The 24,665-nt window shown below is 51.9% G+C and overlaps 1 protein-coding gene across 1 annotated transcript; it reads left to right on the top strand.

Annotated features, from left to right (window-relative positions):
• The first annotated feature begins 275 nt into the window (after positions 1 to 275).
• On the top strand, positions 276 to 24,665 carry ATP2A1 (ATPase sarcoplasmic/endoplasmic reticulum Ca2+ transporting 1). Its single transcript, XM_057405576.1, has 20 exons — positions 276 to 358; positions 2,581 to 2,685; positions 5,516 to 5,654; positions 6,422 to 6,502; positions 6,588 to 6,673; positions 7,744 to 8,041; positions 9,914 to 10,080; positions 10,969 to 11,057; positions 11,833 to 11,935; positions 13,509 to 13,640; positions 14,209 to 14,334; positions 15,044 to 15,262; positions 16,109 to 16,444; positions 17,680 to 17,900; positions 20,681 to 20,883; positions 22,230 to 22,320; positions 22,768 to 22,896; positions 23,362 to 23,479; positions 24,091 to 24,229; positions 24,628 to 24,665. Exons 3-20 carry the CDS (start codon positions 5,567 to 5,569, stop codon positions 24,663 to 24,665), a joined length of 2,664 nt encoding a protein of 887 aa, XP_057261559.1. The 5' UTR covers positions 276 to 358; positions 2,581 to 2,685; positions 5,516 to 5,566.

Genomic DNA, 24,665 nt, shown 5'->3' with positions numbered 1-24,665 from the left:
GCCATTCCCAACGCCATTCCCAACGCTGTTCCTAACGCCATTCCCAACACCATTCCCAATGTGGATCCCAACGCCATTCCCAACGCCATTCCCAATGAGGATCCCAACGCCATTCCCAATGAGGATCCCAATGGGGTTCCCTATGTGGTTCCCACCACCATTCCCAATGGGGATCCCAACGGGGTTCCCTATGGGGTTTCCAATGGGGTTCCCTATGGGGTTTCCAATGGGGTTCCCTATGGGGTTCCCGGCGTCATTCCCGACGGCATTCCCAGGTAAATCCCTGTGGGAGCTGGTGGTGGAGCAGTTCGAGGACCTCCTGGTGCGGATCCTGCTCCTGGCCGCCTGCATCTCCTTTGTGAGCGCATCCATAGGGAACTATTATGGGATGGATGGGGGGAGATGTGGGGTGGGATGTGGGGGGGATATAGGGGGTGAGGATGGGATAATGATGGGATATATATGGATAGATATGGGATATAGGGGGTAATATGGGATATAGGGGATAATGATGGGATATAGGGGATAATTATGGGATATATGGGATAATTAGGGGATATATGGGATAATGATGGGATATAGGGGTAATTATGGGATATATGGGATAATGATGGGATATATGGGATTACTATGGATAATTATGGGATAATTATGGATAGATATGGGATTTATGGGATAATTATGGATAGATATGGGATACATGGGATAATTACTGGATATATGAGATCATTATGGGGTATACGGGATAATTATGGGATAATTATGGATAGATATAGGATACATGGGATAATTACGGGATATATGGGATAATTATGGGATAATTATGGATAGATATGGGATACATGGGATAATTATGGGACATAGGGGATAATATCATGGGATATATGGGATAATATGGGATATATGGGATAATATTATGGGATATATGGGATTATATTATGGGATATATGGGATAATATCATGGGATATATGGGGTAATATGGGATATATGGGATAATATTATGGGATATATGGGATTATATTGTGGGATATATGGGATAATATAGTGGGATATATGGGATAATATGGGATAATATTATGGGATGTATGAGATAATATTATGGGATATATGGGGTAATATTATGGGATACATGGGATAATATTATGGGATATATGGGATAATATTATGGGATACATGGGATAATATTATGGGATATATGGGATAATATTATGGGATACATGGGATAATATTATGGGATATATGGGATAATATGGGATATATGGGATAATATTATGGGATACATGGGATAATATTATGGGATACGGGGTGGGGGGGGGAGGGGACCTTGGGGTGCCCTTGGGATCCGGTGACGTCTCAAGTGTCAGCAGCTGCTGGGGGGGGAGGGGGGAAGGGGGATATGGGATATGGGGGTGGGGGATGGGATGGGATCCGTGGGGGGGGGTGTAGGGGTTATATGGGGTGTATGGGATATATGGGATATGGGGTAATGGACATACGGGATACATGGGATATGGGATATATGGGTACAGGATATGGGATATATGGGGTGTATGGGGTAATGGACATACGGGATACATGGGATATGGGATATATGGGGTACAGGATATGGGATATATGGGGTGTATGGGGTAATGGACATACGGGATACATGGGATATGGGATATATGGGTACAGGATATGGGATATATGGGGTGTATGGGGTAATGGACATACGGGATACATGGGATATGGGATATATGGGGTACAGGATATGGGATATATGGGGTGTATGGGGTAATGGACATACGGGATACATGGGATATGGGATATATGGGGTACAGGATATGGGATATATGGGGTGTATGGGGTAATGGACATATGGGATACATGGGATATGGGATATATGGGGTACAGGATATGGGATATATGGGGTGTATGGGGTAATGGACATACGGGATACATGGGATATGGGATATATGGGGTACAGGATATGGGATATATGGGGTGTATGGGGTAATGGACATACGGGATACATGGGATATGGGATATATGGGGTCTATCAGATATATGGGATATAGGATCTATGGGATATATGGGATCTATGGGATCTATGGGGTCTATCGGATATATGGGATATAGGATCTATGAGATATATGGGATCTATGGGGTCTATCGGATATACGGGATATAGGATCTATGGGATATATGGGATCTATGGGGTTTATCGGATATATGGGATATAGGATCTATGGGATATATGGGATCTATGGGGTCTATCGGATATATGGGATATAGTATCTATGGGATATATGGGATATGGGGTATGGGGTGTGGGATATGGGGTAATGGATATATGGGATATGGGATATAGGATGTGGGATATGGGATCTATGGGATCTATGGGCTCTATTGGGTCCCTATGGGGTTTCTATGGGTCCCCATGTGTCTCTATGTGTCCCTATGTGTCCCTATGTGTCTCTACGGGTCCCTATGGGTCCCTATGGGTCTCTATGGGGTCTCTATGGGTCTCTATGGGTCGCTATGGGTCTCTATGGGTCTCAATGGGGTCTCTATGGGTCGCTATGGGTCCCGTCCCGCAGGTGCTGGCCTGGTTCGAGGAGGGCGAGGAGACGATCACGGCCTTCGTGGAGCCCTTCGTGATCCTGCTCATCCTGGTGGCCAACGCCGTGGTGGGCGTCTGGCAGGTGGGGGTCTGTGGGGTCTGTGGGGTCTATGGGGTCTATGGGGTCTGTGGGGTCTATGGGGTCTATGGGGTCTATGGGGTCTATGGGGTCTATGGGGTCTATGGGGTCTATGGGGTCTATGGGGTCTATGGGGTCTATGGGGTCTATGGGGTCTATGGGGTCTATGGGGTCTGTGGGGTCTATGGGGTCTATGGGGTCCATGGGGTCTATGGGGTCTGTGGGGTCTATGGGGTCTATGGGGTCTATGGGGTCTATGGGGTCTATGGGGTCTATGGGGTCTATGGGGTCTGTGGGGTCTATGGGGTCTATGGGGTCTATGGGGTCTATGGGGTCTATGGGGTCTATGGGGTCTATGGGGTCTATGGGGTCCATGGGGTCTATGGGGTCTGTGGGGTCTATGGGGTCTATGGTGTCTGTGGGGTCTATGGGGTCTGTGGGGTCTATGGGGTCCACTGGGGTCCATGGGGGTCCATTGGGATCCATTTGGTCCATTGGGATCCATTGGGGTCCATTGGGACCCATTGGGGTCCTTGGGGTCATTTGAGGTCCCTGGGGTACAGGGGGTCCATTGGGGTCCATAGGGATACAGGGGGATTGTATTCCCATTGCATTCCCGTTGTATCCCCATCACATTCCCAACCTCCCAATGGCGTCCCCTTCATCCCCAACACCCCTCGAGGTCCCGTTAACGTCTCCCATTGCATTCCCATCGCATTCCCATTCTATTCCCATTGCACTCCCATTGAATTCCCATTGTATTCCTGTTGCATTCCCATTGCATTCCCATTCTATTCCCATTGTATTCCCAACGCATTCCCCTTCTATTCCCATTGTATTCCCAACGCATTCCCCTTCTATTCCCATTGCATTCCCATTCTATTCCCATTGTATTCCCATCGCATTCCCATTGTATCCCCATCTCATTCCCATTGTATTCCTGTTGCATTCCCATTGCTTGTATTCCTGTTGCATTCCCATTGCATTCCCATTCTATTCCCATTGCATTCCCATTCTATTCCCATCGCATTCCCATTCTCTTCCCATTGCATTCCCATTCTATTCCCATTCTATTCCCATTGCATTCCCGTTCTATTCCCATTACATTCCCATTGCATTCCCATTCTATTCCCAACGCATTCCCCTTCTATTCCCATTGCATTCCCATTGCATTCCCATTCTATTCCCATTGCATTCCCATCCCATTCCCATTCTATTCCCAACGCATTCCCCTTCTATTCCGATCGCATTCCCATTCTTTTCCCATTCTATTCCCACCGCATTCCCATTGCTTTCCCATTGTATTCCTGTTGCATTCCCATTCTATTCCCATGGCATTCCCATTGCATTCCTGTTGCATTCCCATTCTATTCCCATTGCATTCCCCTTCTATTCCCATTGCATTCCCATTGCATTCCCCTTCTATTCCCATTGCATTCCCATTGCATTCCCCTTCTATTCCCATTGCATTCCCATTGCATTCCCCTTCTATTCCCATTGCATTCCCATTGCATTCCCCTTCTATTCCCATTGCATTCCCGTTCTACCCCCATGGCATTCCCATCGCATTCCCAACCTCCCAATGGCGTCCCCTTCATCCCCAACACCCCTCGATGTCCCGTTAACGTCTCCCATTGCATTCCCATCGCATTCCCATTCTATTCCCATTGCATTCCCATTGAATTCCCATTGTATTCCTGTTGCATTCCCATTGCATTCCCATTCTATTCCCATTGCATTCCCATTGTATTCCTGTTGCATTCCCATTGCATTCCCATTCTATTCCTGTTGCATTCCCATCACATTCCCCTTGCATTCCCATTCTATTCCCATTGTATTCCCATTGCATTCCCATTCTATTCCCATCGCATTCCCATTGTATCCCCATCGCATTCCCATTGTATTCCTGTTGCATTCCCATTGTATTCCCAACGCGTTCCCCTTCTATTCCCATTGCATTCCCATTCTATTCCCATTGCATTCCCATTCTATTCCCATTGTATTCCCATCACATTCCCATTCTATTCCCATCGCATTCCCATTCTATTCCCATCGCATTCCCATTCTATTCCCATTTTATTCCCATTCTATTCCCATTGCTTTCCCATTTTATTCCTGTTGCATTCCCATTCTATTCCCATGGCATTCCCATTCTACCCCATTGCATTCCCATCCCATTCCCATCCCATTCCCATTCTATCCCCATCGCATTCCCAACCTCCCAATGGCGTCCCCTTCATCCCCAACACCCCTCGACGTTCGTTAACGTCTCCCATCGCATCCCCATCCCATTCCCATGGCATTCCTTGCCTTCCCACGGCATTCCCCTTCTATTCCCATTGCATTCCCCTTCTATTCCCATTGCATTCCCGTTGTATCCCCATGGCATTCCCATCGCATTCCCAACCTCCCAATGGCGTCCCCTTCATCCCCAACACCCCTCGATGTCCCGTTAACGTCTCCCATGGCATCCCCATCCCATTCCCATGGCATTCCTTGCCTTCCCACGGCATTCCCCTTCTATTCCCATTGCATTCCCCTTCTATTCCCATTGCATTCCCGTTCTATCCCCATGGCATTCCCATGGCATTCCCAACCTCCCAATGGCGTCCCCTTCATCCCCAACACCCCTCGATGTCCCGTTAACGTATGGCATCCCCATCCCATTCCCATGTATTCCCCTTCTGGATTCCCATTGCTGGATTCCCCATCGCATTCCCAACCTCCCAATGGATCCCCAACACCCCTCGAGGTCCGGCATCCCCATCCCATTCCCGCTGGATTCCCGCTGGATTCCCGCTGGATTCCCGCTGGATTCCCGCTGGATTCCCAGGAGCGGAACGCCGAGAACGCCATCGAGGCGCTGAAGGAGTACGAGCCGGAGATGGGCAAGGTTTACCGCGCCGACCGCAAGAGCGTGCAGAGGATCAAGGCACGGGATCTGGTGCCGGGAGACATCGCCGAGGTGGCCGGTGAGGGGCGCCCCATGGGATGGGGGGGTTTGGGGGTACAGGGGGTATAGGGGATATATAGGATTTATATGGGATATATGGGATACAAGGGCTATATCAATATGGGATATATGGGTATGGGATATATGGGATGTATGGGATGTATGGGATCTAGGAATGGGGTATAGGACATGGATATACGGATGTGGATATGGGGTATATGGGGTATGGGATATACGGATATGGGATACGTGGGTATGGAGATGGGGTATGGGATATATGGGGTATGGATAGGGGCTATGTGGGTATCGGATAAGGGGTATATGGGTATGGGACATAAGGATATGGGATATAGGGGTATGGATAAGGGATGTATGGATGTGGATATGGGGTATGGGATATATGGATATGGGTATTGGATAAGGGATGTATGGATGTGGATATGGGGTATGGGATATATGAATATGGGGTATATGGGCATGGGTATCGGATATGGGATATATGGATATGGATATTAGATAAGGGATATATGGATATGGGATATATGAGTATGGATATGGGATATATGGATATGGATATCAGATATGGGATATATGGATATGGGATATATGCGTATGGATGTGGGATATGGGGTATGGGATATATGGATATGGGGTATATAAATATGGATATGGGATACATGGATACAGGGTATGGGTTATATGGATATGGGGTATGGGATACATGGGTATGGATGTGGGATATGGGATATATGGGTATGGATCCCAGTAATTCCCAGTTCCCCCCAGTTGGAGACAAGGTCCCAGCCGACATCCGCATCATCTCCATCAAGTCCACAACGCTGCGGGTGGATCAGTCCATCCTGACCGGTACGGGGGGGGGCGCTGGTCCATACTGGTCCATACTGGTCCATACTGGTCAGTACTGGTCTATACTGGTCCGTACTGGTCCCAGGTGAGTCGGTCTCGGTGATCAAGCACACGGATCCCGTCCCCGACCCACGAGCGGTCAACCAGGACAAGAAGAACATGCTCTTCTCCGTGAGTGACAGCCATGGATCCCACATCCCATATCCCACATCCCGTATCCATGGATCCCAGATCCCACATCCCATATCCTATATCCCATATCCATGGATCCTATATCACATATCCAATATCCCATATCGCACATCCCATATCCAACATTGCATATCCCATATCCCGATATCCCATATTCCATATGCTTATATCCCATACCCATATATCCTATATCCCATATCCCATATATCCTATATCTCATATATCCCATATATCCTATATCCCATATCCCATATCCATATATCCTATATCCCATATCCTATATCCTATATCCCATATCCCATATCCATATATCCCATATCCCATATATCCTATATCCCATATATCCCATACCCCATATCCCATATCCCGTATATCCTATATCCCATATATCCCATATATCCTATATCCCATATCCCATATATCCTATATCCCATATATCCCATATATCCTATATCCCATATCCCATATCCATATATCCCATATCCCATATATCCTATACCCCATATCCCATATCCCGTATATCCTATATCCCATATATCCCATATATCCTATATCCCATATATCCCATATATCCTATATCCCATATCCCATATCCATATATCCTATATCCCATATCCTATATCCCATATATCCCATATATCCTATATCCCATATCCCATATCCATATATCCTATATCCCATATCCTATATCCTATATCCCATATCCCATATGCTTATATCCCATATCCATATATCCTATATCCCATATCCCATATATCCTATATCCCATATATCCTATATCCCATATCCAATATCCCATATATCCTATATCCCATATCCCATATATCCCATATATCCTATATCCCATATCCATATATCCTATATCCCATATATCCTATATCCCATATCCTATATCACATATATCCCATATCCTATATCCCATATATCCTATATCCCATATCCTATATCCCATCTATCCCATATCCTATATCCCATATCCATACACCCCATACCCCATACCCCATACACCCCCCACCCCCATATACCCCATATACCCCCCCCCCCCACAGGGCACCAACATCGGCGCCGGCAAAGCCGTGGGCATCGTGGTGGCCACCGGCGTCAACACGGAGATCGGCAAGATCCGCGACGAGATGGCGGCCACGGAGCAGGACAAGACCCCCCTGCAGCAGAAGCTCGACGAGTTTGGGGAGCAGCTCTCCAAGGTCATCTCCCTCATCTGCGTCGCCGTCTGGCTCATCAACATCGGCCACTTCAACGACCCCGTCCACGGCGGGTCCTGGATCCGCGGCGCCATCTACTACTTCAAGATCGCCGTCGCCCTCGCCGTCGCCGCCATTCCCGAAGGTGGCAAGCGGGGAAGATGGAGGGGGGGCAATGGGGTGGGGAAAGGGGGTCTTTGAGTCGATAATGGGGGTGAAATGGTGTCTTTGAGCCGATAATGGGGTGAAATGGGGTCTTTGAGTTGATAATGGGGGTGGAAGGGGGTCTTTGAGTCGATAATGGGGCTTAAATGGGGTCTTTGAGTCGATAATGGGGTGGAAGGGGGTCTTTGAGTCGATAATGGGGTGGAAGGGGGTCTTTGAGTCGATAATGGAGTGAAATGGGGTCTTTGTGTCGATAATGGGGGTGAAATGGGGTGAATTGGGGTGAAATGGTGTCTTTGAGTCGATAATGGGGTGAAATGGGGTCTTTGAGTCGATAATGGGGTGGAAGGGGGTCTTTGAGTCGATAATGGAGTGAAATGGGGTCTTTGAGTCGATAATGGGGGTGAAATGGGGTCTTTGAGTCAATAATGGGGTGAAATGGGGTCTTTGAGTCGATAATGGGGTGAAATGGAGTCTTTGAGTCGATAATGGGGTGGAAGGGGGTCTTTGAGTCGATAATGGGGTGAAATGGGGTCTTTGAGTCGATAATGGGGGTGGAAGGGGGTCTTTGGAAGGGGGTCTTTGAGTCGATAATGGGGCTTAAATGGGGTCTTTGAGTCGATAATGGGGTGAAATGGGGTCTTTGAGTCGATAATGGGGTGGAAGGGGGTCTTTGAGTCAATAATCGGGCTTAAATGGGGTCTTTGAGTCGATAATGGGGTGAAATGGGGTCTTTGAGTCGATAATGGGGTGGAAGGGGGTCTTTGAGTCAATAATCGGGCTTAAATGGGGTCTTTGAGTCGATAATGGGGTAAAATGGGGTCTTTGAGTCGATAATGGAGCTTAAATGGGGTCTTTGAGTCAATAATGGAGCTTAAATGGGGTCTTTGAGTCGATAATGGAGCTTAAATGGGGTCTTTGAGTCTATAATGGGGGTGAAATGGGGTCTTTGAGTCAATCAAGGGGGTGAAATGGGGTCTTTGAGTCGATAATGGGGGTGAAATGGGGTCTTTGAGTCAATCAAGGGGGTGGAAGGGGGTCTTTGAGTCAATCATGGGGGTGGAAAGGGGTCTTTGAGTCGATAATGGGGTGAAATGGGGTCTTTGAGTCGATAATGGGGTGAAATGGGGTCTTTGAGTCGATAATGGGGGTGAAATGGGGTCTTTGAGTCGATAATGGGGTGAAATGGGGTCTTTGAGTCGATAATGGGGTGGGGAAAGGGGGTCTTTGAGTCGATAATGGGGGTGAAATGGGGTCTTTGAGTCGATAATGGGGCTTAAATGGGGTCTTGAGGGCAATAATGGGTGCCCATTTTGGGTCTATTCATGCCCATTTCGGGTCTATTTGTGCCCATTTCGGGTCTATTCATGCCCATTTTGGGTCAATTTGTGCTCATTTTGGGTCAATTTGTGCCCATTTCGGGTCTATTTATGCCCATTTCGGGTCTATTCCTGCCCATTTTGGTTTTATTTGTGCCCATTTTGGGTCTATTTTTGCCCATTTCGGGTCTATTTATGCCCATTTTGGGTCTATTTATGCCCATTTCGGGTCTATTTGTGCCCATTTTGGTTTTATTCGTGCCCATTTTGGTTTTATTTGTGCACATTTTGGGTCTATTTGTGCCCATTTCGGGTCTATTCGTGCCCATTTGGGGTCTATTTGTGCCCATTTCGGGTCAATTTGTGCCCATTTCGGGTCTATTTATGCCCATTTCGAGTCTATTCCTGCCCGTTTTGGTTTTATTTGTGCCCATTTTGGGTCTCTTCGTGCCCATTTCGGGTCTATTCCTGCCCATTTCGGGTCTCTTCGTGCCCGTTTTGGTCCCATTTGGGTGCCGTTCCGGTGTCCCCAGGCCTCCCTGCCGTCATCACCACGTGCCTGGCGCTGGGCACGCGCCGCATGGCCAAGAAGAACGCGATCGTGCGGAGCCTGCCCTCGGTGGAGACCCTGGGCTGCACCTCGGTCATCTGCTCCGACAAGACCGGCACCCTCACCACCAACCAGATGTCCGTCTGCAAGGTGGGCGCCGTTGGGTGCCCTTCGGGGCCATTGGGTGCCATTGGGTGCCATCGGGTGTCATTGAGTGGATTGGGTGCCATTGAGTGTCATTGAGCGGATTGGGTGCCATTGGGTGTCATTGAGTGGATTGGGTGCCATTGAGTGTCATTGAGTAGATTGGGTGCCATTGGGTGCCATTGGGTGCCATTGGGTGCCATCGGGTGTCATTGAGTGGATTGGGTGCCATTGGGTGCTGTTAGGTCCCCTAGGTACCGTTGGGTCCCCTAGGTACCATTGGGTGCCATTGGGTGCTGTTGGATCCCCTAGGTTCCATTGGGTGCCATTGGGTGCTGTTGGATCCCCTAGGTACCATTGGGTGCCATTGGGTGTCATTGGGTATCGTTGAGTGTCATTGGGTGGATTGGGTGCCATTGAGTGCTGTTGGGTCCCCTAGGTACCATTGGGTGCCCTTGGGGGCCATTGGGTCCCTTAGGTACCATTGGGTGCCATTGGGTGCCATTGGGCTCCATTGGGCTCCATTGGGTGCCATTGGGTGCCATTGGGCTCCATTGGGTGCCATTGGGCTCCATTGGGTGCCATTGGGTGCCATTGGGCTCCATTGGGTGCCATTGGATGCCATTGGGCTCCATTGGGTGCCATTGGGTGCCATTGGGTGCCATTGGGCTCCATTGGGCTCCATTGGGCTCCATTGGGCTCCATTGGGTGCCATTGGGCTCCATTGGGTGCCATTGGGCTCCATTGGGCTCCATTGGGCTCCATTGGGTGCCATTGGGCTCCATTGGGCTCCATTGGGTGCCATTGGGCTCCATTGGGTGCCATTGGGTGCCATTGGGTGCCATTGGGCTCCATTGGGTGCCACTGGGTGCCATTGGGCTCCATTGGGTGCAGATGTTCGTCGTGGACAAGGTGGACGGCGACGCCTGCGCCCTCAACGAGTTCTCCATCACCGGCTCCACCTACGCGCCCGAGGGCGAAGTGTCAGTGCCCCCATCCCATAATACCCCAGGGCACCCCATAATAACCCATGGCACCCCATAGTACCCCATAATAACCCATATTACCCCATAATTACCCATAATATCCCATATTATCCCGTATTACCCCCATTACCCCATAATACCCCAATAATACCCCAGTATACCCCATGTTATCCCACAATATCCCATAATATCCCATATTATCCCATATTACCCCATATTATCCTGTATTATCCCATATTGCCCCATATTATCCCATAATATCCCATGATATCCCATATTACCCCATAATACCCCAATAATACCCCAATATACCCCACATTATCCCATATTATCCAAAAACATCCCATAATATTCCCTATTATCCCATATTACCCCATATTATCCCCTATAACCCCATATTACCCCATATTACCCCATATTACCCCATATTATCCCATAATATCCCATAATGTTCCCCATTATCCCATATTATCCCCTATTATCCCCTATAACCCCATATTACCCCATATTATCCCCTATTATCCCCTATAACCCCATATTACCCCATATTATATATTACCCCATATTATCCCATAATATCCCATAATGTTCCCCATTATCATATTATCCCCATTATCCCCTATAACCCCATATTACCCCATATTACCCCATATTATTCCCTATAACCCCACATTACCGCACAATATCCCATAATATCCCCCTCCCCTCCCATAATATCCCCCTCCCATCCCATAATACCCCAGGATCCCCCTCCCATCCCATAATACCCCAGGATGAAGCAGGACAAGCCCATCAAGGCCGGGCAGTTCGACGGCCTGGTGGAGCTGGCCACCATCTGCGCCCTCTGCAACGACTCCTCCCTCGACTACAACGAGGTCAGCGCCCCATAGATCCACCCACATCTGCCCCATAGAGCCACACACATCTGCCCCATAGAGCCACACACATCTGCCCCATAGATCCACCCACACCTGCCCCATAGATCCACCCACATCTGCCCCATAGAGCCACACACATCTGCCCCATAGAGCCACACACATCTGCCCCATAGAGCCACACACATCTGCCCCATAGATCCACCCACATCTGCCCCATAGATCCACCCACATCTGACCCATAGAGCCACACACACCTGCCCCATAGATCCACCCACATCTGCCCCATAGATCCACCCACACCTGCCCCATAGAGCCACCCCCACCTGCCCCATAGATCCACCCACATCTGCCCCATAGAGCCACACACACCTGACCCATAGATCCACCCACACCTGCCCCATAGATCCACATATAGATCCACCCACATCTGCCCCATAGATCCACCCACATCTGACCCATAGAGCCACACACACCTGCCCCATAGATCCACCCACATCTGCCCCATAGATCCACCCACACCTGCCCCATAGAGCCACACGTGCCTGACCCATAGAGCCACACGCGCCTGCCCCATAGATCCACACACACCTGCCCCATAGAGCCACAGCCCCATAGAGCCACACGCACCTGACCCATAGAGCCACACGTGCCTGCCCCATAGATCCACCCACACCGGCCCCATAGAGCCACACGCACCTGCCCCATAGAGCCACACGCACCTGCCCCATAGAGCCACACGCGCCTGCCCCATAGATCCACCCACACCGGCCCCATAGAGCCACACGCGCCTGCCCCATAGAGCCACAGCCCCATAGAGCCACACACACCTGCCTCATAGAGCCACACACACCTGACCCATAGATGGACCTATACACCCCATAGATTGACCCACACACACCCCATAGATTGACCCACACCTGCCCCATAGATCCACCCACACCTGCCCCATAGATGCACCCACACCTGCCCCGTAGATTGACCCACATGTGCCCCATAGATCAACCCACACGCACCCCATTGACTGACACACCCCCCATAGATCTCCCCCCCTGCCAAATAGATCTGCCCCCACATCCCCATAGATCTCCTCCGTACCCCATAGATCGACCCCCGCCCCCCACCCCCCCATAGACTAACCCCCACACCCCCATAGATTGAGCCACACCCCCATAGATCGACCCATACACCCCATACATTGACCCCTACACCCCATAGATTAACCCACACCCCCCATAGATAGACCCATACCCCCATAGATTGACCTACACGCCCCATAGACTGACCCCCACACCCCCCATAGATTGACCCACACCCCTCATAGCCTGACCCCTACATCCCCTATAGATCGAGCCACACCCCCATAGATCAACCCTCACCCCATAGATTGACCCACACCCCTCATAGACTGACCCCCACCCCCCCCATAGATCAACCCACACCCCCCATGCATCAACCCACACCCGCCATAACTTCACCCCCACACACCCCCCATAGATCTCCCCCCCTGCCCCATAGATCGCCCCCCCTGCCCCACTGACATCCCATAATACCCCCCCCCCCCCCCCCATAGTCCAAGGGGGTCTATGAGAAGGTGGGGGAGGCCACGGAGACGGCGCTCACGTGCCTCGTGGAGAAGATGAACGTCTTCGGCACCGACGTCCGCGGCCTCTCCAAGGTGGAGCGCGCCAACGCCTGCAACGCCGTGAGTGCCCCACAGCGCCCCACAGCGCCCTATGGGACCCCCCCCCTACTATGGGGCCCTATGGGGCAAGGCTTCACCCCGTGGTCTTGGTGGTCTCCAATGGGCGTCTCCATGGCCCATTGGGTGCCATTGATCCCATCGGCCCCATTGGGTCCCCGTTGAGTCCATTGGCCCCATTGACCCCACTGACCCCATCACCCTATTGACCCCCATTGACTTCCATTGACCCCCATTGACTCCATTGACTTCCATTGACCCCATTGACTTCCATTGACCCCCACTGACTCCCAGTGACTTCCATTGAACCCCATTGACCCCATTGACTTCCATTGACCCCCACTGACTCCCATTGACTCCCATTGACCCCCATTGCCCCCATTGACTTCCATTGACCCCCATTGACCCCAATGACCCCCATTGACTTCCATTGATCCCCATTGCCCTCCATTGACTCCCATTGCCCCCCATTGACCTCCATTCACTCCCATTGACTCCCATTGACCCCCATTGACCCCCCTCCCACTTCCATCGCCCCCCATTGACCCCCATGGCCCCCCATGGCCCCCAGGTCATCAAGCAGCTCATGAAGAAGGAGTTCACGCTGGAGTTCTCCCGGGACCGGAAGTCCATGTCCGTTTACTGCTCCCCCGCCAAGGCCTCGCGCGCCGCCGTGGGCAACAAGATGTTCGTCAAGGTGGGGCCCGCACCCCATAGAGCCCATGGACCCCATAGGCCCCATAGACCCCATATACTCCATACCCCATATCCCATAGACCCCATACCCCATATCCCATATATCCCATATATCCCATATATCCCATACACCCTATACCCCATATACCCTATATCCCATACACCCTATGCCCCATACACCCCATATCCCATACACCATACACCTTATACCCCATATACCCCATATCCCATACACCCCATACACCCTATATCCCATACACCCTATACCACATACACCCCATATCCCATACACCCCATATCCCATACACCATACACCTTATACCCCATATACCCCATATCCCATACACCATATACCCCATATCCCATACACCCCATACCCCATACACCCCATATCCCATACACCATACACCTTATACCCCATATACCCCATATCCCATACACCATATACCCCATATCCCATACACCCCATACCCCATACACCCCATATCCCATACACCATACACCTTATACCCCATATACCCCATATCCCATACACCCCATACACCCTATATCCCATACACCCTATACCACATACACCCCATATCCCATACACCCTATACCCCATATACCCCATATCCCATACACCCCATATCCCATACCCCCTATACCCCATATACCCCATATCCCATCCACCCCATAACCCCAACTCCGCCCCATAACCCCCCATTCAGGGCGCCCCCGAGGGCGTCATCGACCGCTGCAGCTACGTCCGCGTGGGCACGGCGCGGGTGCCGCTGACGCCGGGGGTCAAGGACCGCATCCTGGCCCTCATCAAGGAGTGGGGCACGGGCAGGGACACCCTGCGCTGCCTGGCGCTGGCCACCCGCGACACCCCCCCGAAGAGGGAGGACATGGTCCTCGAGGACTCCACCAAGTTCGTCGACTACGAGGTATGGGGCTTCCGTAGGGATCTATGGGGCTGGAGGGTGTGGGGTGGGCCCATATGGGCCATAGACACCACTATCTTGGTGGTCTTTGGGGCATCAATGGGGTCTTGGGGGTGTATGGGCCATAGACTTTGGCTCTTCGATGATGGTTGATGTCATCTCAATGGGGTCTTGGTTCCATGTAGACCGTAGACACCCATAACTTGGTGGTCTTTGGGTCTTCAGTGGGGTCTTCTGTTGATATTGACCCCCATATCGATGGTCTTTGGGGCATCAATGGGGGTTGATGTCATCTCAATAGGGTCTTGGTGCCATATGGACCACAGACACCCATATATTGATGGTCTTTGGGTCTTCAATGATGGTTGACGTCATCTCAATGGGGTTTTGGTGCCATATAACCCATAGACACCCATAACTTGGTGGTTTTCGGGTCTTCAATGATGGTTGACGTCATCTCAATGGGGTTTTGGTGCCATATAACCCATAGACACCCATAACTTGGTGGTCTTCGGGTCTTCAACGACGGTTGACGTCATCTCAATGGGGTTTTGGTCCCATATAACCCATAGACACCCATAACTTGGTGGTCTTCGGGTCTTCAACGATGGTTGACGTCATCTCAATGGGGTTTTGGTCCCATATAACCCATAGACACCCACATCTGGTTGATCTTTAGGTCTTCAGTGTTGGTTGGTGTCATCTCAATGGGGTTCTTGGTCCCATGTCGACCCCCCAGAATGGTCCATGGGGTTCTTCTGGGTCGTTTTATGGTGTCCTTACACCCCTACGCACCCCATGGGGTCACTTCTATGGGTCCCCAACCCTACCAGCGTCCATACCCCCCAGGTGGACCTGACCTTCGTGGGCTGCGTGGGGATGCTGGACCCGCCGCGCAAGGAGGTGATGGGCTCGATCCGGCTGTGCCGCGACGCCGGCATCCGCGTCATCATGATCACGGGCGACAACAAGGGCACGGCCATCGCCATCTGCCGCCGCATCGGCATCTTCGGCGAGGACGAGGACGTGGCCGGCAAGGCCTACACGGGCCGCGAGTTCGATGACCTGCCGCCGGCCGAGCAGCGCGAAGCCTGCCGCCGCGCCTGCTGCTTCGCCCGCGTCGAGCCCACCCACAAGTCCAAGATCGTGGAGTTCCTGCAGTCCTTCGACGAGATCACGGCCATGGTGAGGCGCCGGTCGTGGCGGGGGGCATTGAGTTCCATGGGGGGGGACATAGACCCATCAGCGTCCATGGTAGAGACGTTGCGTTCCATGGGGGAGCCGTTGCATTCCATGGGGGAGCCATTGTGTTCCACGGTAGACCCATTGTATTCTATGGGGGAGATGTTGGTATCCATGGTAGACCCATTGCGTTCCATGGTAGACCCATTGCGTTCCATGGTAGACCCATTGTGTTCCACGGTAGACCCATTGTATTCTATGGGGGAGATGTTGGTATCCATGGTAGACCCATTGCGTTCCATGGTAGACCCATTGCGTTCCATGGTAGACCCATTGTATTCTATGGGGGAGATGTTGGTATCCATGGTAGACCCATTGCGTTCCATGGTAGACCCATTGCATTCCATGGTAGACCCATTGTATTCTCTGGGGGAGATGTTGGTATCCATGGTAGACCCATTGCGTTCCATGGTAGACCCATTGCGTTCCATGGTAGACCCATTGTATTCTATGGGGGAGATGTTGGTATCCATGGTAGACCCATTGCCCATGGTAGACCCATTCCATGGTAGACCCATTGCATTCTATGGTAGACCCATTGCATTCCATGGCGGACCCATTGCATTCCATGGGGGATCCATGGCCATCATTGTAGACCCATCTCCACCCATTCTAGACCCATTGTAGACCCATCTCCTCCCCTTCTAGACCCATTGTAGACCCATCTCCTCCCATTCTAGACCCATTGTAGACCCATCTCCACCCATTCTAGACCCATTGTAGACCCATCTCCTCCCCTTCTAGACCCATTGTAGAACCATCTCCTCCCATTCTAGACCCATTGTAGACCCATCTCCTCCCCTTCTAGACCCATTGTAGACCCATCTCCTCCCCTTCTAGACCCATTGTAGACCCATCTCCTCCCATTCTAGACCCATTGTAGACCCATACAAGACCCATTGTAGACCCATCCCCACCCATCATCATCCATTCTAGACCCATCACCACCCATTCTAGACCCATTGTAGACCCATCCTGGACCCATTGTAGCCCCATCTCCACCTATCATCGTCCATTCTAGACCCATCAACACCCATTGTAGCCCCACCTTCATCCATCATCATCCATTCCATCCCCATCCCAACCCCCTGCATCCCCACAGCGAACCATGGGGGGGGGGGGGTTGTCCCATCCTCCCCATCCCCATGGATCCCCCCCGTTCTCCCCCCACTTTCCAGACCGGTGACGGCGTCAACGACGCGCCGGCGCTCAAGAAGGCCGAGATCGGCATCGCCATGGGCTCGGGCACGGCCGTGGCCAAGACGGCCTCGGAGATGGTGTTGGCCGACGACAACTTCTCCACCATCGTGGCGGCCGTCGAGGAGGGCCGCGCCATCTACAACAACATGAAGCAGTTCATCCGCTACCTCATCTCCTCCAACGTGGGAGAGGTCGTCTGGTGAGACCCTATGGGCGCCTGGAGACCCCTACAGACCCCTAGAGATCGCTAGAGACCCCTATAGACCCCTATAGACCACTATGGACCACTATGGACCAGTAGCGACCTCTGTAGACCGGTAGAGACCTAGACCACTATAGACCTCTATGGACCCCTATAGAACTCTATAGACCACTATGGACCACTATAGACCACTATAGACCCCAATGGACCACTATAGACCACTATAGACCACTGTGGACCACTATGGGCCCCTATAGACCCCTATAGACCACTGTGGACCACTATAGACCTCTATGGACCCCTATAGAACTCTATAGACCACTATGGACCAGTAGCGACCTCTATAGACCAATAGAGACCTAGACCACTATAGACCTCTATAGACCTCCATGGACCTCTGTGGACCCCTATGAACCTCTATAGAACCCTATAGATCACTATGGACCAGTAGATCCCATTGTATCCCACCCTATCCCATTCTATCCCACTTATACCCCATTGTATCCCACCCTATCCCACTCTATCCCACTTATACCCCATTGTATCCCACCCTATCCCACTCTATCCCACTTACACCCCATTGCACCCCACTATATCCCACTCTATCCCATTGCATCCCACTTATATCCCAGTGCATCCAACTCATACCCCAGTGCATCCCACTCTATCCCATTTATACCCCATTGTACCCCATTGTATCCCATTGTATCCCACTCTATCCCATTTATACCCCATTGTATCCCACTCTATCCCACTTATGCCCCATTGAATCCCATTGTACCCCACTCTATCCCATTGAATCCTCTTGTATCCCATTGAATCCCATTGTATCCCATTGCATCCCACTCTATCCCATTGTACCCCACTCTAACCCACTTATACCCCACTCTGCCCCATTGAATCCCATTGTATCCCATTGCATCCCACTCTATCCCATTGTACCCCACTCTAAACCACTTCTACCCCACTCTACCCCATTGAATCCCATTGTATCCCATTGCATCCCACTCTATCCGATTGTACCCCACTCTATCCCACTTATACCCCACTCTGCCCCATTGAATCCCATTGTATCCCCCATTGTACCCCACTCTAACCCACTTATCCCCACTCTACCCCATTGAATCCCATTGTATCCCCATTGCATCCCACTCTATCCCATTGTACCCCACTCTAACCCACTTATACCCCACTCTACCCCATTGAATCCCATTGTTCCCCACTCTAACCCACTTATACCCCACTCTACCCCATTGAATCCCATTGTATCCCCATTGTCCCCACTCTACCCCATTCTACCCCACTCTACCCCATTGTACCCCACTGTACCCCATTGTACCCCACTGTACCCCATTGTACCCCACTCTACCCCACTGTATCCCCACTCTACCCCATTGTACCCCACTCTACCCCATTGTACCCCACTCTATCCCCCTGTATCCCCATTGTACCCCACTCTACCCCATTGTACCCCACTCTACTCCACTGTACCCCACTGTACCCCATTGTACCCCACTCTACCCCATCCTACCCCACTCTACCCCATTGAATCCCATTGTATCCCATTGCCCCACTCTATCCCATTGTACCCCACTCTAACCCACTTATACCCCACTCTACCCCATTGAATCCCATTGTATCCCATTGCATCCCACTCTATCCCATTGTACCCCACTCTAACCCACTTATACCCCACTCTGCCCCATTGAATCCCATTGTATCCCATTGCATCCCACTCTATCCCATTGTACCCCACTCTAACCCACTTATACCCCACTCTACCCCATTGAATCCCATTGTTCCCCAATCTAACCCACTTATACCCCACTCTGCCCCATTGAATCCCATTGTATCCCACTCGATCCCATTGTACCCCACTCTAACCCACTTATACCCCACTCTACCCCATTGAATCCCATTGTATCCCATTGCATCCCACTCTATCCCATTGTACCCCACTCTAACCCACTTATACCCCACTCTACCCCATTGAATCCCATTGTATCCCATTGCATCCCACTCTATCCCATTGTACCCCACTCTAACCCACTTATACCCCACTCTGCCCCATTGAATCCCATTGCATCCCACTCTATCCCATTGTACCCCACTCTAACCCACTTATACCCCACTCTACCCCATTGAATCCCATTGTATCCCATTGCATCCCACTCTATCCCATTGTACCCCACTCTAACCCACTTATACCCCACTCTGCCCCATTGAATCCCATTGTACCCCACTCTAACCCACTTATACCCCACTCTACCGCATTGAATCCCATTGCATCCCATTGCATCCCACTCTATCCCATTGTACCCCACTCTAACCCACTTATACCCCACTCTGCCCCATTGAATCCCATTGTACCCCACTCTAACCCACTTATACCCCACTCTACCCCATTGAATCCCATTGTATCCCATTGCATCCCACTCTATCCCATTGTACCCCACTCTAACCCACTTATACCCCACTCTACCCCATTGAATCCCATTGCATCCCATTGCATCCCACTCTATCCCATTGTACCCCACTCTAACCCACTTATACCCCACTCTGCCCCATTGAATCCCATTGTACCCCACTCTAACCCACTTATACCCCACTCTAACCCACTTATACCCCACTCTGCCCCATTGAATCCCATTGTATCCCATTGCATCCCACTCTATCCCATTGTACCCCACTCTAACCCACTTATACCCCACTCTACCCCATTGAATCCCACTCTATCCCATCGTACCCCATCTCCTCCCCTCCCCGTGTCCCCCCAGCATCTTCCTGACGGCGGCGCTGGGGCTGCCGGAGGCGCTGATCCCGGTGCAGCTGCTCTGGGTGAACCTGGTGACGGACGGGCTGCCGGCCACGGCGCTGGGCTTCAACCCCCCGGACCTGGACATCATGGACAAGCCCCCCCGCAGCCCCAAGGAGCCGCTCATCAGCGGCTGGCTCTTCTTCCGCTACCTCGCCATCGGCGGTGAGCGACGGCGCCGGGGCTGGGGTCGGGGGGGGAAGGAGGAAGTCATGGGGACTTGGAGGTCGAGGTGGTGGTAGAGCGGTGGAGGTGGCCATTGGAGAGCGTTGGAGGTGCTCATCATAGACCGTCGTGGATGTCCATTGGAGGTGCCCATTGTAGACCATCGTAGATGTCCATTGGAGGTGCCCATTGTAGAGCATCATAGATGTCCATTGGAGGTGCCCATTGTAGAGCATCATAGATGTCCATTGGAGGTGCCCATTGTAGAGCATCATAGATGTCCATTGGAGGTGCCCATTGTAGACCATCGTAGATGCCCATTGGAGATGTCCATTGTAGACCATCATAGATGTCCATTGGAGGTGCCCATTGTAGACCATCGTAGATGCCCATTGGAGATGTCCATTGTAGACCATCGTAGATGTCCATTGGAGGTGCCCATTGTAGATGCCCATTGGAGGTGCCCATTGTAGACCATCATAGATGTCCATTGGAGGTGCCCATTGTAGACCATCATAGATGTCCATTGGAGGTGCCCATTGTAGACCATCGTAGATGTCCATTGGAGGTGCCCATTGTAGACCATCATAGATGTCCATTGGAGGTGCCCATTGTAGACCATCGTAGATGTCCATTGGAGGTGCCCATTGTAGACCATCATAGATGTCCATTGGAGGTGCCCATTGTAGACCATCATAGATGTCCATTGGAGGTGCCCATTGTAGAGCATCATAGATGTCCATTGGAGATGTCCATTGTAGACCATCGTAGATGTCCATTGGAGGTGCCCATTGTAGATGCCCATTGGAGATGCCCATTGTAGACCATCATAGATGTCCATTGGAGGTGCCCATTGTAGACCATCATAGATGTCCATTGGAGGTGCCCATTGTAGACCATCATAGATGTCCATTGGAGGTGCCCATTGTAGATGCCCATTGGAGGTGCCCATTGTAGACCATCGTAGATGCCCATTGGAGATGCCCATTGTAGACCATCATAGATGTCCATTGGAGGTGCCCATTGTAGACCATCATAGATGTCCATTGGAGGTGCCCATTGTAGATGCCCATTGGAGGTGCCCATTGTAGACCATCGTAGATGCCCATTGGAGATGCCCATTGTAGACCATCATAGATGTCCATTGGAGGTGCCCATTGTAGATGCCCATTGGAGGTGCCCATTGTAGACCATCGTAGATGCCCATTGGAGATGCCCATTGTAGACCATCATAGATGTCCATTGGAGATGCCCATTGTAGAGCATTGGAGATGCCCATCATGATCCCTTGTAGACCCCCATGGTGCCTCCTCCACTGACCCCCATGGTGCTTCCTCTCCCCATAGGCTACGTCGGTGCCGCCACTGTCGGCGCGGCCGCGTGGTGGTTCCTCTTCGCTGAAGATGGCCCCAACGTCAGCTACCACCAACTGGTGAGTGCCGGAGCCCCATGGGACCCCATTGACCATGGGTTGACCGATGGGGCCCCATTGACCATGGGTTGACCAATGGGGCCCCGTTGAACATGGGTTGACCAATGGGACCCCATCGACCATGGCTTGACCGATGCGGCCCCATTGACCATGGGTTGACCGATGGGGCCCCATTGACCATGGGTTGACCAATGGGGCCCCGTTGAACATGGGTTGACCAATGGGACCCCATCGACCATGGCTTGACCGATGCGGCCCCATTGACCATGGGTTGACCGATGGGGCCCCATTGACCATGGGTTGACCAATGGGGCCCCGTTGAACATGGGTTGACCAATGGGACCCCATCGACCATGGCTTGACCGATGGGGCCCCGTTGACCATGGCTTGACCGATGGGGCCCCATTGACCACGGGTTGGCCACCCTATGGTGACCCCATTGCTGTCCCCCCCTTCATGCAATGTGGGGAGCACAACGTGGAATTCGAGGGCTTGGACTGCGAGATCTTCGAGTCGCCGGTGCCCATGACCATGGCCTTGTCCGTGCTGGTCACCATTGAGATGTGCAACGCCCTCAACAGGTACCTGCAGCCCCATGGGGACCTCCAATGGGGCAATGGGGTCTTTAAATGGGTCGATTGGGTCCTTAAATGGGGCAATGGGGTCCTTAAATTGGGCAATGGGTCCTTAAATGGGGCAATGGGGTCCTTAAATGGGGCAATGGGGTCTTTAAATGGGGCCATGGGGACCTTAAATGGGGCAATGGGGTCTTTAAATGGGTCAATGGGGACCTTAAATGGGGCAATGGGGTCTTTAAATGGGTCAATGGGGACCTTAAATGGGGCAATGGGGTCCTTAAATGGGGTTATGGGGACCTTAAATGGGGCAATGGGGTCTTTAAATGGGTCAATGGGGACCTTAAATGGGGCAATGGGGTCTTTAAATGGGTCAATGGGGACCTCCAATGGGTCCATGGGGTCCATCAATGGGTCCATGGGTCCGTTCCCACCTCCCGCCCCACATCCCCACCTCCCGCCCCACTGCAGCCTCTCCGAGAACCAATCGCTGGCCCGGATGCCGCCGTGGGTCAACATCTGGCTGCTGGGCTCCATCTGCCTGTCCATGTCCCTGCACTTCGTCATCCTCTACGTCGACCCACTGCCCGTAAGGGGATGTGTGGGGCTGGGGGGGGGGGGGGGGGGGGGCCCATGGGTCAATGGCCATTGGGTCGATGCCCATTGGGTGATGCCCATTGGGATGATCCCCATTGGGTCAATGTTGGTTGGGTGATGTCTGTTGGGTGATGGCCATTGGGTGATGCTCATTGGGTCAATGTCTATTGGGTCAATGCCCATGGGTCAATCCCCATTGGGTCATGCCCATTGGTCAATCCCCATTGGTTGATGCCCATTGGTTGATGCCCATTGGGTGATGCCCATTGGGTGATGCCCATTGGGTCAATGCCCATTGCGTCAATGCCCATTGGGTTGCCCTCAATTGCGTGATGCCCATTGGCCGATCCCCATTGGTCGATCCCCATTGGTTGATGCCCATTGGTTGATGCCCATTGGGTGATGCCCATTGGGTGATGCTCATTGGGTGATGCCCATTGGGTCAATGCCCATTGGGTTGCCCTCAATTGCGTGATGCCCATTGGTCGATCCCCATTGGGTCGATCCCTATTGGCTGGCTCCCCATGGCCTTTATCCGCCATAGGGTGCCCATGGGGGCCATGGGGCAGCCGTGGGGCTCAGGCCCAGCTCTCTGCCCCATAGATGATCTTCAAGCTGACCCCGCTGACACTCACCCATTGGCTGATGGTGCTCAAGATCTCCCTGCCCGTCATCCTATTGGACGAGGCCCTCAAGTTCGTCGCCAGGAACTACCTGGAGGGTGAGGGACCCATAGGGACCTGTAGAGACGCCACAGGGACCCATAGAGACCCATAGGGACCCACAGACCCCCATAGACTCCCCATAGACATCCATAGACCCCCATAGACCCCACAGACACCCATAGACTGCCGTAGACCCACATAGACACCCCATAGTTCCCCATAGCCCCTACAGACCCCTGTAGACCCCCATAGCCCCCCATGGACCCTCATAGAACCCATAGACCCCCATAGAGCCCCATAGACCCCCCATAGACCCCATAGATCCCCATAGATCCCCCATAGACCCCATAGCCCCCCATAGACCCCCCCATAGACCTCCATAGACCCCCCATGGGTTCAAGGTGGGGGGGCACTTGCGGGGCGGGCCATGACCTATGACGTCACGTGATGACATCACCATGTCTCCTCCAATCAGCACCTGAAGCCCTGGACACCCACAAGAAGAAGAAGTGA

This window comes from Pezoporus wallicus, unplaced genomic scaffold, assembly GCF_028554395.1.
Source record: "Pezoporus wallicus isolate ANWC-B61680 ecotype Strahan unplaced genomic scaffold, APGP_CSIRO_Pwel_v1 contig_13005, whole genome shotgun sequence".
Classification (NCBI taxonomy): Eukaryota; Metazoa; Chordata; class Aves; order Psittaciformes; family Psittacidae; genus Pezoporus; species Pezoporus wallicus.
This window is presented reverse-complemented; position numbering and strand designations above follow the sequence as displayed.